Source organism: Lutjanus erythropterus, chromosome 10 (assembly GCF_056507025.1).
Source record: "Lutjanus erythropterus isolate fLutEry1 chromosome 10, fLutEry1.hap2, whole genome shotgun sequence".
Taxonomy (NCBI): Eukaryota; Metazoa; Chordata; class Actinopteri; order Lutjaniformes; family Lutjanidae; genus Lutjanus; species Lutjanus erythropterus.
The window spans coordinates 37,822,979-37,837,878 of record NC_139326.1 but is presented as its reverse complement, the minus strand read 5'-3'; the positions used below and the strand labels follow the sequence as shown (position 1 = coordinate 37,837,878).

Below are 14,900 nucleotides of genomic sequence, written 5' to 3'. Positions count from 1 at the left end.
ATAAAGATAGAAATGTAAACAAATGTAAACAATGCTAATGCATAAAATGAAAACTGGAGATACAAATATTTATATATAATGAATTGTAAAACTTGTAAGAATATCTATAAATACTGCATCACAAGTGACCTGATTATTATACATAGAACATACAGTAAAAACAAAATTTTTGAAACAATATTTTCATAGTTGTAGCCGTAGTTCTTGGTGTGAATGGCCTTTTAAGGTGAATAAAGCAATCAGATTTCTGCATGCCATTTAAATGATTTCTTGACTGTCCACATTCATTTCTCATAGTCAAGTACACTGATTAAATCAATGAGTCTGTCAGTGTTGATTTATAGGAATCTGATTAACGAATAATGATGTGATTTTCAGCTGGGTGTGGTTGTTGGCTCATTCAGAAACTGTACATTTCATCCAGACTTTCAATAGCATCTTCTTTCGAGTATTTTGTCCAATAGTGGGGAATTTCTCCTCTGCCACTGAATTTTAAGTTATAGTGATCTTCCAGTTGCTTTTGAAAGTTACACACAAACCACATCCAATACGTCGGTTTGGACTCATCAGGGGTAATTCTCCAATTAGCAAACCCTGGGCCTGCATTTCGGTACTCTTTGTAGGGAATGGGCTCTGTTAAATCTCTATGATGGAAAAAACTTCCATCACTTGCTACACTTGTTGTGCAGAAATCGATCACAAACTCATCTGAGTTTCTGACATGCATACCACAGATTGCAGCAGGTCGATGAAAAGGCACACTGTGGTCACAAGGACTGTGATCTGCTATGCTGCTGGTACAAACAGCTTCACAGAATGGACACTTTCTCCAGCAGCATTTACACAGCATATCGATGAGGATTTGATCAGGCTTCAGCCTGAATTCCTCCATTTTACACAATGAGAGGCTGCCCATCTCCTTTGTTATTGGCATAAAGCCTTTTTCTATCTCTTCTTTAAGAAAGTCAAAATTGTTTATGTCACTGAAGTTTTGAGAACAAATGGTGAATGTTAGTTCATGTCCTAAAAAACTGGAAAATTCCTTCACCCACATTTCCGTGTTTCCTCTCTCTCTTCTGACTTTCTCTGTTGCAGCAAATAAAGCTCCACTCACAAGCTTACTGATGTCGTCAGCATTTTTCTTGAGTATAGTCCGTGCTTTATCTGCTTGTTCTTCGAAAATGTATTTCTTCACTTTCTCTTTTATGAAAGTCTCTACTTGCTTCCTTGGGTGTTTGATGTAAGTGAGAAAATCGTTAAAGTTCTCTTTCTCTGCCAGTGACTTCAACACATTTTTTTCCAAGTTCAGCCTGTTCCCACTGAATGCTGGGAAACTGCACCTCATCACACCAGCAATATCAATGGCAGTCTTGTTACAGACGGACTCAATGGTGGAACTCTTCAGTTTTTCACATATCAGTTCTCCAAGCACAACAGCAGATGAGTTTCCTTTGCAGAAGCTTCTGAAAATGTTGTAATATTGCATTTTCTTGCTTTCTAAATAACTGAGTGCATCGTTGTTCATTTTGTATTTCTTGTGGGACTCTGAAAGCCAATGCTCTGCTTTGTCAAATACATGCAGTAAGAGATCAGCTAGAAACTCTTTCCTCAGAGTACATTTCCTCTTTGATTCAAATTCTGTCACCTTTTTATTTACATTGTTGGCCACTTCTTGCAAGTAAGTTGGACTGTAGCCACTTTTAGTGACGGGTTTGCTCATAATTGCATCGAGAGACTGTGTGACAACATCATCAACAAGTGATCTCATCACTTTCTGGGCTTCCCCCTCATTTTGAAACCATTGGTTACCTTTGTGTTTGAGTAGAGACACATACTGAGAATAATCTCCATCCTCCATTTTTTTGTAGCTAACACTGCTTTTGGATTCTTCTATAACAGACCACTGAAAACCATGCTCTCGAAGGATAGTTAACTCATCGTCTTTCAAGTTGATGTCTTCAATAGGTTTTATATGTGCAGTTAATTCAGCCACCCAGCCACTCCAAACAGAGTTGAACTGCTTTTTAAGTTCATCTTCATCTTTTGCCTTGTCTTTTAACTGGTGAGCAAGATCTTTGCTCTTTTCTAGCAACTTGTTCTCAAACTCTGTCTTCTTGTCATCAAGCTCTTTACAAGCATTCCTCTGCTTGATGACTTCATCCAGTTTTCTTTTAACGCCTGCCACTTGTTCTTCATGAAACTCCTTGATTTTGCTTTCAAATCGGTCTCGCCACTGACCCAAAATTTCTACATCTCTGTCTTCGTCAAAGTATGTTGTCATTGCTTTTGTGATCTTTTTGTAGGTTTCACTGATTTCTTTAAAGAGATAATTGAGATCAACTGTGTCAAGTTTTCCATTTTCAATTCTAGTATGAAGCTGGTTTTCAATGGTCAGCATTTTGCTCCTCAAGGCCCAGGTCCAGTTCCCATACTCAACCTCAAGTTTTCTGTAGACTGCAATTTCAAGCGTGTTTTTGAAACTGAAAACAAAGTTTTCATTCAACAGGGCATTGCACAGGTCCAGGATTTTGATTTTGAACTGTGAGAGAGTCATCCCAGCAGTTTGTGAAGCTTTAGATAGGATGAAGTTCTTCAGCTCTTGGACACTCTCACTATAACCTGGATTTGGAGGAGCCATCGGTGGACTTCCTTCCCATAGTTGGGCAAAGTATTTCACATCTTTTTGTACATCAAATGCAATGATGTCACTGAAGCATTCAGCATCACAAACCTCCTCTTTTGCAGCTAGTTGGGCCATCTGGTCCAGCTTTTCTTGCAGGCATCTCTTGCCGTCCATGGCTTTCTCTGCAGCGGCAATATCTGTAACATTCTGGTGAACAAACACACAACTTGGAGAAAGTTTCACTTTCTTCATTCTCATGAAAGCCTGAACTACAATCTGCAGTACATCTTGCATCTCAACTGTATTCTCTCCAAAGATATTGATCACTGTCATGTTTGCCAGACCAACAACAAGTGTTGCTAGTTCATTGTCATGGTGAAGAGTAGTGTCAAATTCCAACTCAAGAGGACGCAGTCCTTCAGTGTCCACCACCACAATGTAGTCAAACTGAAAATCATTCTTGATCTCCTCTGACACTTTGACCAGCTGAATGAAGGCACCCTTGGTGCACCTGCCGGCACTCACTGCAAACTCTAATCCAAACATGGCATTCAACATTGTTGATTTTCCACTGCTCTGTACACCTAAAACTGACAAAACAAAAACTCTTTTGTTGTCCAGTTTCTTGATGACTTCATCTAGAAGACTAGAGATCCATGTTAAAGGCACATGACTTGCATCACCATCCATTAACTCAATTGGGTGCCCTGATATCATCAGATCTGCAGCCAGTTCAGGGTATTTAGACCAGCTGGTCTGTCCAGTCTTTCTTTGTTTCTGCAGAGATGCATGGGCTTCATAGATCTGTCCCATTTCTCTCAAGATGTGCTCCAAGCCAAAAGTTGCTGACTGTAGTTTTGTTGATATTTTACTGAGCTCAGTTTGCTTATTTCTTAGCTGATCAGAGTTGTCGTGGTTCTTTTTCAATGTCAAGACCTCTGACCACTTTTCATTATAGCTCTGGCGAACTGAAGAAAGATCATCTGCACAGAGGGCATCTATTAAGATTTGAGTCCATCTCAGGAAATACTCTTTGTCTGTTGATGGCAAACATGAGAGACTTTCAATGAACAACTTCATCAGCTCACTAGAGGACACACTGCATTGTTTTTGCCGGATATCCATCAGTTCCTGTTGCCTTTTACATTTCTCCTTCTCAATGTGTCCTTTGAGGCGATACAGTTCTTTTTTTGTCCTGCACCACTCATGCCACAGTTGGCCTTGACAGGGGAGAAATCTATCTTTGATCTTTGAAACATCTGTGGCCTGAAGCAAATTTTCTATTTTCATTGCAGCAGATTTTCCTTGTAGGCAGGCTGTGTCATCTTCATCCACCCTGATTCCAGGGACCTTTGCCATGGTTTCAAGCTGGAAGGATGCATATGGTTTTAACAAAATGCTCCTAATGATTCTTGTTAACTCCTCAGAAACATCTGACTGGCTTTTGTCCTTCAGACCCATTTTGTATTTTCCTTTTATCTCCACTGTATCACAGTTCTCCTCAACAATGAGACAAATAAGGGGCTTTGGAGACCTGAAAAGGGCTGAGATAACTGCACTACTATTGTCACCTTTTTCTAGAGTTGGCACAAGAACAATATTCACTGAAGATTGGTCAGTCAGTATGTCCCGCTGTTTTTCAATCAACAGAGCATCACCATGAAGATTACAGAAGGCAATGCAGTCAGTGAAGGCATCACTGGGTTTTCCAGCAGGGCAGTACCACGCAATCTCTGCCATTCCATCCATCAAATGGCGAGACTTGGTGCTACCTGGGCAGTTTCTGTGGAAGAAGGTACTGTGACGGTCGTTGATCAAAGTGTTCATCAGCTGAGATTTAGACAGAGACAGTGAACCCAGGCGAAAGAATGACACCATGGGTGTCTTAGCTTTGCAGATGGGCATACTCTTCAAGGTGACAACGTATGAATTACCTTTGATTTCAGTTATTTTCCATGTTTTCTTTATTTTTCTAAAAGTCCATAGAGGACAGTCAATTTCCTTTGTGACTGGGTCAGGAACAAGCAAAGGTAAGGCATACTGACATTGTGAGAGTTTTGTAGTTATGTTCTGCTTAAGGAAGCTGTCTGAGCAGTGAAATGCTGCCATTTGAACATCCATTGGATGCACATGAATCTGTTTTGATTGATCAACATCAACAACAGTACTGTAAAAAGCGTCTAAATCTCTTTCTTCTGTCTCACCAGTGGCTAAAACAGGCATTGAATGGCTCACCTCAGGACTGTCTTGTCTTACAGGAATATATCTGGCTCTGTAGTCTATCATCATCAACCTCTGAAGAAAAGTAGGAACTAGATCTTTCTCACATGTGTCATGGACCTGTTTCACAGGTGGACCTATTTTAAGAACATCTGCTGGTGTCTTCTGTTGATGCTTGTCTTGAAGGTGAATTCTGCTGAACAGTGTTTCAGCTTCTCTTTGATGCTGATTCTTCCTTCTGATCTCAGACTGCTGTAAATAAGTAAATAAGCATGTATGTAAAATGATAACATCATGCAACCAGAGGTAAATGGTCCAAAAGATCTTATTAAATTAAATTATGGGTTTTTACCTTATCCTTGTCTCCACCCACGGTACCTGCAATAGAACAATTAACTTCATTATAAGAGGGTTAAGTAAGAGCGTTAAGTAACATACCAACCATTCTTGAGAATTGGGACAAATCATGTCCAACCAAAAATATTATTATTTCTTTCATTCCAATATTTTAGTGAAAATGTATTCTTTATGGCTTTATATACATAATTTATTAAATGTTTTGCTTTGCCTGAATTTTTTGATTTCTAAACTTGCTAAAATTTGCTTGAGGTCGTGCCAAATGAACCAGGTTCATTACTACAAATGACCCTTCTCACATTGCAAAATACAATGCAACCCAGTTCCAAAAGAGTTGGGATATTGTGTGTAGAGTCTTTCAATATAAGGCCATTCATTATTCATCTCAGACAGGTTTCCATTTAACAGGTTTAGTGTCCATCACAGGTTAAGTATCCATTTAACAGTTTCAGTTCCGATACACTGCCAAAACTTCCATGCTGCCACACACGGTCAAAAAACTGTTTGCTTTCCCCGTCCACACACCTGCTGCTCATCATCTGCCCCTTACCTGTATTACCTTCTGAACTAGTGCTCCACCCCGTGTACAAACAACAAAACTGCACCTCTATTTACATATAATTACCTCTAATTAATTAAACAAGAAACAAAAGAAACAAAAAGTATTACTGTGGCTCCAACATTGTATAAAACAGAAATAAAAAGAGGATGCAATGCGACCTGTATTCAGTTGAGTACAGTACAAATACAAGATATTTATGATTAAACTGATTAACTTGGCTGTTTTTTTGTAAATATACATGTATACACAACATACAAATAGATTTCATTCTGAATTTAAACCCTGCAACACATTACAAAAACGTTGGGACAGGAGTATGTTTACCATCACATTTTCTTTTAACAACACTCTAAATTAGTAAATTAGTGTTAGTAAATGTAAATTAGTAAATGTTTGGGAACTCTGAACACTAATCTTTCTCATTCTTGCTTGATATATGACTTCAGGTGCTCAACAGTCCGGGGTCTCTGTTGTCATATTTTGTGCTTCATAATGCATCACACAATTTAAATGGGAGACAGGTCTGGACTGCAGGCAGGTCAGTTTAGTACCTGAACTCTGTTACTACGAAGACACACTGTTGGGACATATGGACAGTGTCTCCATGAAATAAGCAGGGATGTCTCTGAAGACATCTGGATGGCAACATATGTTACTCTAAAACCTGTATGTACCTTTCAGTATCAATGGGGCCTTCACAGATGTGACAGTTACCCATGATGCCATGGGCACTAACACACCCTCATACCATCACAGATGCTGTCTTTTAGCATCTGTTAGCGCTGGCTACAATTTGGATGGTCCTTTTTAGCCTGGAGGATACAATGTCTGTGATTTCCAAAAACAATCTGAAATGTGGACTAGTCAGACCACAGCACACTTTTCCACTTTGCGTCAGTCCATCTCAGATGAGCTCAGGTTCAGAGAAGTCTGCAGTGTTTCTGGATGTTGTTGATGCAGTGCTTCCTGAGATGTCAAAGGTAATGGGTATTGAATGTTGGTTTTCAGTCTTGCCCCTTTTGTACTGACATTTCTCTGGATTCTGTGAATCTTTTATTGATATAATGGGTTGTAAACAGTGAATTCCCTAGATTCCTTTAAATTGTGCATCGAGAAAGCTTGATCTTAAGCTGTTGGACTATTTGCCCAAAGTGGCAGATTTTAACAAAGTGTTGAACCTCACCTCATTCATGCTTATGAAGGACTACACTTTTCAAGGACGCCCTTTAATACCCAATCACAATGCTATGTTACCAATTAACCTTTTTCCTTTTGGAACGTTCCAAACAGGTGTTTTTTGAGCATTACACAACTTTCCCAGTCTTCTGTCACAACTTCTTTGGAACATGTTGCAGGCATCAAACTCAGAAATAGTGTACAAAAAGCAATCGAGTATATCAGTTTCAACATCATGTCATGGTACTGTTTCAAGTCAACAGAGGTACAGTTTTGACAAGATAATGTGAATAGAAACTTTTTTCTGAACTCACCTTTGTTTTGTGTTTTCCAAGTTCTGTCCAGTTGGTGTAGCTGCAGCTGCAGTATTGTCACAAAGCCTACTAGTCGTTGTACTGTTTATAGAGATCAGAGGTTATAACTTTTAATTCCATCACAAACCCCTCCCACCTAGATGTAACAAACTTGGCGTGATATGATAGGTAGAATGTGTCTTGTAGATCCATGTGACCATTACTTCTAAATCAGTGAAAGCTAAAAGGAAAGTATGCACACACACACACACACACATATATATGTATATATGTGTGTGTGTACATATATATATATTCATATATATTCCAGTGAAATATTTCCAATGAGAACCATGTTGTCTTCAATTAGAGAATTACAGGTGGTTCAAAGCTTCACAGAACTTCATCTGCCCAGCTCTAGTTAACACTCAAACAGTTCATACAATGACTTCTTTAATTCTTGAAGGTACCTGTGAGTCCATAAAAAGCCTCTTTCATGGAGCAGCTGTCTCTGTGGCCAATGGAGAAAAATAAACAGCAGTGAACATATATAGTGACCAGGTCAAACCAAATAACACACAAGGGGAAAACAAGTTGGCCAACTACAACTAGTACAAGAAAATAAACTAACTAACTAACTTCTACATAGATATCAGAGCCAGTGGCAAATTTGAAAAGGTCATGCCGGGATAAGGCTGTTTTTAGCGGGGTAACATGAATGCTAACAGCCCGGTCATCTTGCCAACTGGCGAGGTATGCTGGCCGTCCCGTTAACAGGACGACACATCTCCGAAAACTAAGAAGCAAATTTTAAACTACTGGTCATCAAAAATTTAACACTGTTTTTAAAAACACCACTTGTACAGAGCAGTAAAATATTCTCTGCATCTCCAACCGTGTGCAGATATGTACCAAAAATGGTAAAAGGACATTCATCCCCAAATCCAATTTTTTTCCTCTCATCTGTTCATCTATCTAGACAGTTCTGGTGAGTTGCAGAGTTTTGAAAATGTCTGTCTTCTCTCAAATATAATGGAACTAAATAACACTTGACTTGTCGTAAAAAAATAAGTTTTACATTAATGTCTCTTTCTCCAGTTTCATGTAGAAACTGTGTATTAACCTAATCCAAGTATCAGAATATAGAAGTAATGCAAACTGATTACTTTCTGTTACTTTTGGATTGCCTCAGTATATATTATGGTGAATTGTTTAGCCTGCTGTTTAAAAGGTGTGGCCAAGCCTCTTGGGCATGCCCATCAGTGAAAGTCATATCATATGTTCAGGCCTGGACTGTTTCAGGGACATTTGTCCATTTCTACCTTGTGCATATAAAGGTGTCGAGACAATTGTGGAAAAGTAGTTCCACAATTAGAAAGTAACAATGAGTAACTTACAAAGTAAGTAACAACAAACATTAAATATTCAATATTAATACCAACACTCTAATGCCATCTTTGAATGAGAATTTATTCTATTTCTCTCTCTCTCTCTCTCTCTCTCTCTCTCTCTCTCTCTCTCTATCTCTATGTATATATATATATATATATATATATATATATATATATATATATATATATATATATATATAAAACTATAAAATAGTTTTCACTGTGCCACATTCAAAATAAGAGTCCCAACCTCCGTCTCTGCCTGCAGGTTGACAGTGGCATCAAAATATGAAAAGTTTATCGATCTTCAAAGGAACTGGAGAAAATTGTATGATCTTCGAGAATCATTTCATCATGCATATTTTTATTTATTTTATTTTTTAAAAAACATAAATATAGTAATTAGGGCTTTCAGATTTAATTTAAATTTAATTTTAGATTCATTAATTCTAAAAATATATATATATAACACAAATGCAAAATGAAAATAAATAATATTTGCATAACTGTTTTGGCCACACTGTTGCGCTTATCAATATGCGTTATTTCATGGAAAGTATTAAAAATCTTTTTAGGATAAGATTTTTTTTTTTTTTTTTTTTACCATAAAATCATCATATCTATGTTCAAAATTTAACTAATTTATTAATTGATCTTATAAACCTAAAATCCATTATTAAACCTAATCGATTTTTTTTTTTTTTCATATTTAATTTTAGGGACTTTGAAGGCAGCACAGTGGAAAAATAACTGATGATTCAGCTGCAAACAAAATCAAAATAAAATCAGAATACTAAGTTTTATATTCAATTTGCACTCAAAATAAAATAAAAATTACAAATCAATCTTGAATCTTTTTTAATATCCACAACATACACAGTGAACCAGAGCAGCCTGTAGGGGGCGTTGCTCTGCTGGTGTCTTTAAAGACAACACGTCCTCAAGCAGGATTCAATCCAACACTGAGTTGAAGTTAAATCTTAGCAGGTCATCCTCTTGAACTGTCTCTCTGCATCAACTTCAGCTCAAAACTAACCCAAGGACTGAACCTGCTTCCTCAGAACTTCAGTCGCAGCCAAAAACAGAGACCACTAGCTGAGTGAGCGGAGCTGCAGGTCAGAATCACTTCATGTGAAAGCAAAGTCAAATCCATATTGCTGATTTCATCTTACAATCATTGCATTTCTATTGCTAATTCTCTCTTCAGATATTGCAATTTTTAGGTGCAGTTTTGTGTTTCTTTTTAATCACTTCTAAATAAAGACTTTGAAATAATTTCAGTCAAAGTGAATGAACTGATCCCAACCTGTAGAATAAAAGTGTTTCCCACTGCACTAAATTTTATTGTTAATATCAATATGTTGGTTGCATGAGTCAGTTTGTCTGCACAGAAACAACATGCAAACTACCAACATGCTTACAACCTCTGGAAAAACTACACATCTGCACAACTTTTCAAGTATGACAGATTCTTCTGCACATTACAGATTATTATTATTATTTTTTAAAGAAAAACAATCCTGTCTGCAGTATAAAGCTCCTTCAGTTTTTGTTTTTAGTGTTTCAGGTCTGAGCTGTTTGTATCTGACATCCTGATCCCAGACAGATTTTTTTCTCCAAAGTCACTAAACTCCATCGACAAAATCTGTCATTTTAACTTGCAGAACATCATTGTTGCTCATCCGCCATGACCCCGATCTGTTAGTTAAGTGCGCCTGATGTGCAGCCAGAGGTGTGACCACTGAAGCAAATGGACAAATGGTTTTGGTTGGCCGATGTCCAAAAAGACAACGGGTCCAACCAACTGCTCCATTCACTCCCATGTTAAGCAAGAAACAAAATTTCTGGAAGAAGAAAGCAGATGATTCCAGTTTTTTCCATCATGGTGGGGGCCTCATTTTTCACACCACAGAAATAAAATTTGCACCATCGTGTTCAGCAAACTGTCCTCTCACTCACTGTATGCAGTTTTTAGCTGTAGCAATTACTGTGTTTCACTAAACAGCTGTAGTTTGAGGGGTAAGTTGACCTTTGACTCTTTTTGGAGTAATTAAAATTGACTGTACTGTTGCACACAGGTGATTGGCCAATTTCACCAACATGAGTTCTTTGTAGTTAAAACCTCATTCAGAGACAATTACACCTGAAGCAGCTCATGGATTGAAATTATTAACGGTTTAAAATGACTGTCTCTCTCTCTCTCTCTCTCTCTCTCTCTCTCTCTCTCTCTGTCTGCCATCTGTCTGTTTCTGTCTGTCTTTGTCTTTCTATGTCCAATTTTGACATTTTTGTCTTCAACTGTTCATAAATTCAAACCTTGATCTGCTTCAGGTTAAATTCTCTCTTTCTTTTGGTTCTTTCATTATTCAAATTTCTCTGTGCTGTAACATACAGGTGATTGGCCAGTTTCATCAACCTGAGGCTGGTCCTGTCTTCTGATTGGTGGATTGACCTAAAGCTGTTTTTACAGAAAGAATTACACCTGAAGCAGCTCAAAGTGTGAAGTTATTAACAGTTTAAAAACACTGCCTGTCTGTCTGTCTCTGTCTGTCTTTCTGTGTCCAACTTGGACATTTTAGACAGCAGTCTTTTTTAACTGTTAATAAATTCAAAGTTTGAGCTGGTTAATGTTAAATTTATTCATTCATTCATGAAATGTCCATCTCATCTACACAGTGGATACATGTCCACTCACAGTTGCTGGGCAGAAATTGACGAGGCTGATTGTGATTGGCTTAATTGAATGTCTAGCTCTGAGTCTAATATCCATGTCTGCCTACTGATATTTTTAATGTCAACCATATTGTTCTTCTGTCCCGCTTACTCACACACCTTCTCATATATACACACACACACAAAAGCTGTTCTTTGTGTCTGTAAGGGGACTTTTATTGACACACACTTTCACCCATATACATACAAACACACATGATAATGCATGCACATACACAGAGACACACACTCACATACATACACACACGTGTGTGACAGTGCGTGCATGTGCACACAGACACACAGCCTCAATGATACATCTACTGCTATTAATACTTCTGGCAATATGATGGAGATACTAGTCAGCAGTGAGCATCAATCACACTCAAAATTTTCTAGTTATATTTTAGTGTGCTTTGCTCTGTGTTTGTGCACTTTTGTGTGTGTTTATGTGCTTTTGGTGTATGGTTGTTTGCGCTAGTATGGACGTGCCATTAATCTGCTATTATCTGTGCTGATGTGCTTCTGTGCTTTTGTATGATAGTTTGTTTTTCTCTCATATGTATATCATCAACCTGCCAAGGACTGCAGATGAAAATGATCCTGTATAGCTAAATCTGGCACGTTTACGTTACTTAAGTGATCAAGTTAATTCATGCGCACTGTCATTTCTTAAATAAAATTGACCTAAAACATAAAAGCATAAATTTATGACTAGAAAAACTTGACACAGAGTGCTGGGCTGCATTTCAAATTAATCTTCAGGTTCCAGCTTTAAGATGATGTTTACCACTTCAACATGGCATATACTATTGACCTGCAATCTGCCCTTAAAGGCCTCTATCTCCCACTGAAAAGGCAAGAATAAGTGCAGGGCAGGAAGGGATTCTAATGTGTTTAATCAGCAGCTGTGACACTGAAATTTCCTTTCATGGAATCAACAAAGGTTCATCATCTTATTTTATCTGATTACATCTTATCTCTCAGCCACGTTTCCTTCTTTCTGAATGCTCATACAGATGTTTGCAGGTGAACAGGCCGTTGTTTTTGTTGGTTCATGAAGATGATTCCTGTCTGAATGCCAAGGTTTTATTTTTGTCCTCACTACATTTTATAACTCCACATTGCTATGCAACAGGGACTACAGAGGTCAGAGAGTCAGTCCAGAAGAAAGAACAAGATGGATCAGGTACAGTCGATTGTCTCCCAACAGTGCCCTCTAGTGTCCAAAGTTGTACAAAGCAAATCAACCCTCGCTCTGCAAACTAACAATGTATTGAGGATATCTAGTATCAAAATTAATATTCAACCAAAATTTAACATTTGGAGAAAACAGAGCAGTGTTTCAGATTAGTGTCAGACTCAGACAGAGATCCGCTCATCAAAAAGTATCTTGTTATAAATCACTTGTGTAACAAGTATATCAAAGTACAAACACAAAATACTGGTATGGAAAATGTATTTAATTTGTCATTTGAAAAATCACTCATTCTTGAGAACTGTGACAAAGATGACTTTTGAGGGGTTCTGATTTTTACTCTTGGCTATTAAACCTTGTAACAGGCCAACCTCCTAGTGGTTAAACCTTTTATTTAATTAAATGTTGACTCTGACTGTGGACCCTGACCCTAACCATTCTATTTTTTAAAGTTGCTCAGAGTTCTCTTAATGTTAATCAAAATACACATTTTTAAACCTTGATCTAGAAGGACTACAGAGTTGACATGTTATGGTTGAGACACATCTTACAATCTTAAAATTTAATTTTCATCTGAGAGTTGATGCAACATCTGATAGCAATATTATTTAAAGAATTTGTCAAAAATAGAAACTTTACCTTCGCTTGGGCAGTATTCCTGACTTTTTTAAACCAGGAAATGAGACGGGGTGATTAAAACTGGGACACAACTTTTAAGTGCCGACATTTTCTTTAAAAAGTTGATAATAATAGCAGAGGTTCTTAAATTGTTTAAAGTTGTGTGTTCTTGTCTGGAACAATGGTGTTTTCTGGCACACAGCAAGCTTGAAAATGCTTGAAAAGTGCTTGAATGTGACTTTAGGAAAAGGTGTAGGAACCCTGAAACTGTGATTTTAGTTGACATGTGCAAAACTGATTTTGTGGACTTCAGAGCAGACAAAGTCTTGTGGATCCTCTGTGATAAGGGGCCCCTGATCCCCCAGGTTGGGAAGCAGTGTTCTAGAGTATAATTTCACCAAATTACTACCAACAGAGATGCATCATTTATTAATACCACAGAATAATGACAGGTTTTCCCCGCAGGACAGGAGAGGACACAACATCAGTGTAACACTACTATTGTGCAGGAATGAATGGTCAGAATGTTTGCATGAGCAGGCGAGAGTGAACTTAAGCTATGCAAAACCTAATGCTTCTTATGAAAACATATTTATGAATATTAAATTCAGTTCAGGGAGTTCAGTCAGTACTCTGCCATATTCTGCCAATAAATGTCCATAAATCTTACATACTGGGTTCATGGGGCTTATAAGGTATTTGGGCACCATGGCACCGTTACGTCACCGAGACATGTTTCAGGTCCACCCAAAAAACTGCACAGTTCAGTACTACATAGTCCTCAGTGTTTCATGTTTTCAGCAGCTGTGTTCTAACATGTATAATGTGTTTTGAAGAAAAACTCCCTTTTAACGTTACACACAAGACTTCGTGGACTTTCCCCAGTTGCCCCAGTTTTTTGGGTTTTCCAGGTCTGTCAGTCTCCCTTGCTGCCTGATCCAACTCATTCACAGCTGCATCAGTACTTCTCTATCTTAACCACACTAGGTTGTGTCGGATTTATTGCAGGCCAGTTGTAAACTGGCAGCCGAGTGGACATGAACTTTGAACCAGCATGTTTTCTGACAAATAATCTGTATGACCATTCTTCCTAATAGTTACCATCACCAGACAAAAGTTTTCATTGTTACACAGGTGTTGCTGCAGTGATCTCTAACTCCTCTCAGGACCACGAGTGTCACAGAAGTATTAATGAAGCATTACAACTTTACAAATAAAATACTAATCCAGCAATAAATAAACAATATAGCAAAGTCAAAAAGTACATGTGCAAAATAGGGAGTCTGAGCCATAGACAGTAAATCAAATAGGTTGAATGAATATTTAACAGACAATCTATGGTTGAAAGGAGTGGTTTCTGCTCACCTCAACCTCCTCAGATTCTGAGAAGCTCTGCAGGCTACAGGAGCATACGCACAACTTTGGAAATTGACAATAACAAGTGACGAGTCCTCCACTGTAAGCTGATCAGCTGTTAATAACCATCAGTTGTCTGTCAGTATAAAGTTCAGCCCATTATCCTGAAAACAAAAGCCCACTGCCAAACCCCATTCATATTTCTTCCTTTAAAAACATTATTAATGATTTGTTACGACTTGCAAACAGACACTAACTCATTCAGCAAACATTCAGCATGAATTTGAACTCTAATTAACATGAAACAACCAAACAATAACACAAATTACAGGCCAGAGTTGAAACTTCACCACAGATGATTTATTACAAAACAGAAAATATATTACAGATTTCT

General features: G+C 37.8%; 1 protein-coding gene across 1 annotated transcript; it reads right to left on the bottom strand.

Moving 5' to 3' along the window:
* Positions 1-400: 400 nt before the first annotated feature.
* Positions 401-4,912, bottom strand: LOC146320814 (interferon-induced very large GTPase 1-like). The gene has a single exon (XM_084729266.1). The coding sequence runs from the start codon at positions 4,910-4,912 to the stop codon at positions 401-403; it is 4,512 nt and encodes a 1,503-aa protein (XP_084585392.1).
* Between the last annotated feature and the right edge of the window lie 9,988 nt (positions 4,913-14,900).

What these genes read in the sequence shown, in the direction of transcription:
- LOC146320814 (XM_084729266.1), bottom strand. Translation starts at nt 4,912, where the DNA reads ATGATGATAGACTACAGAGCCAGATATATTCCTGTAAGACAAGACAGT.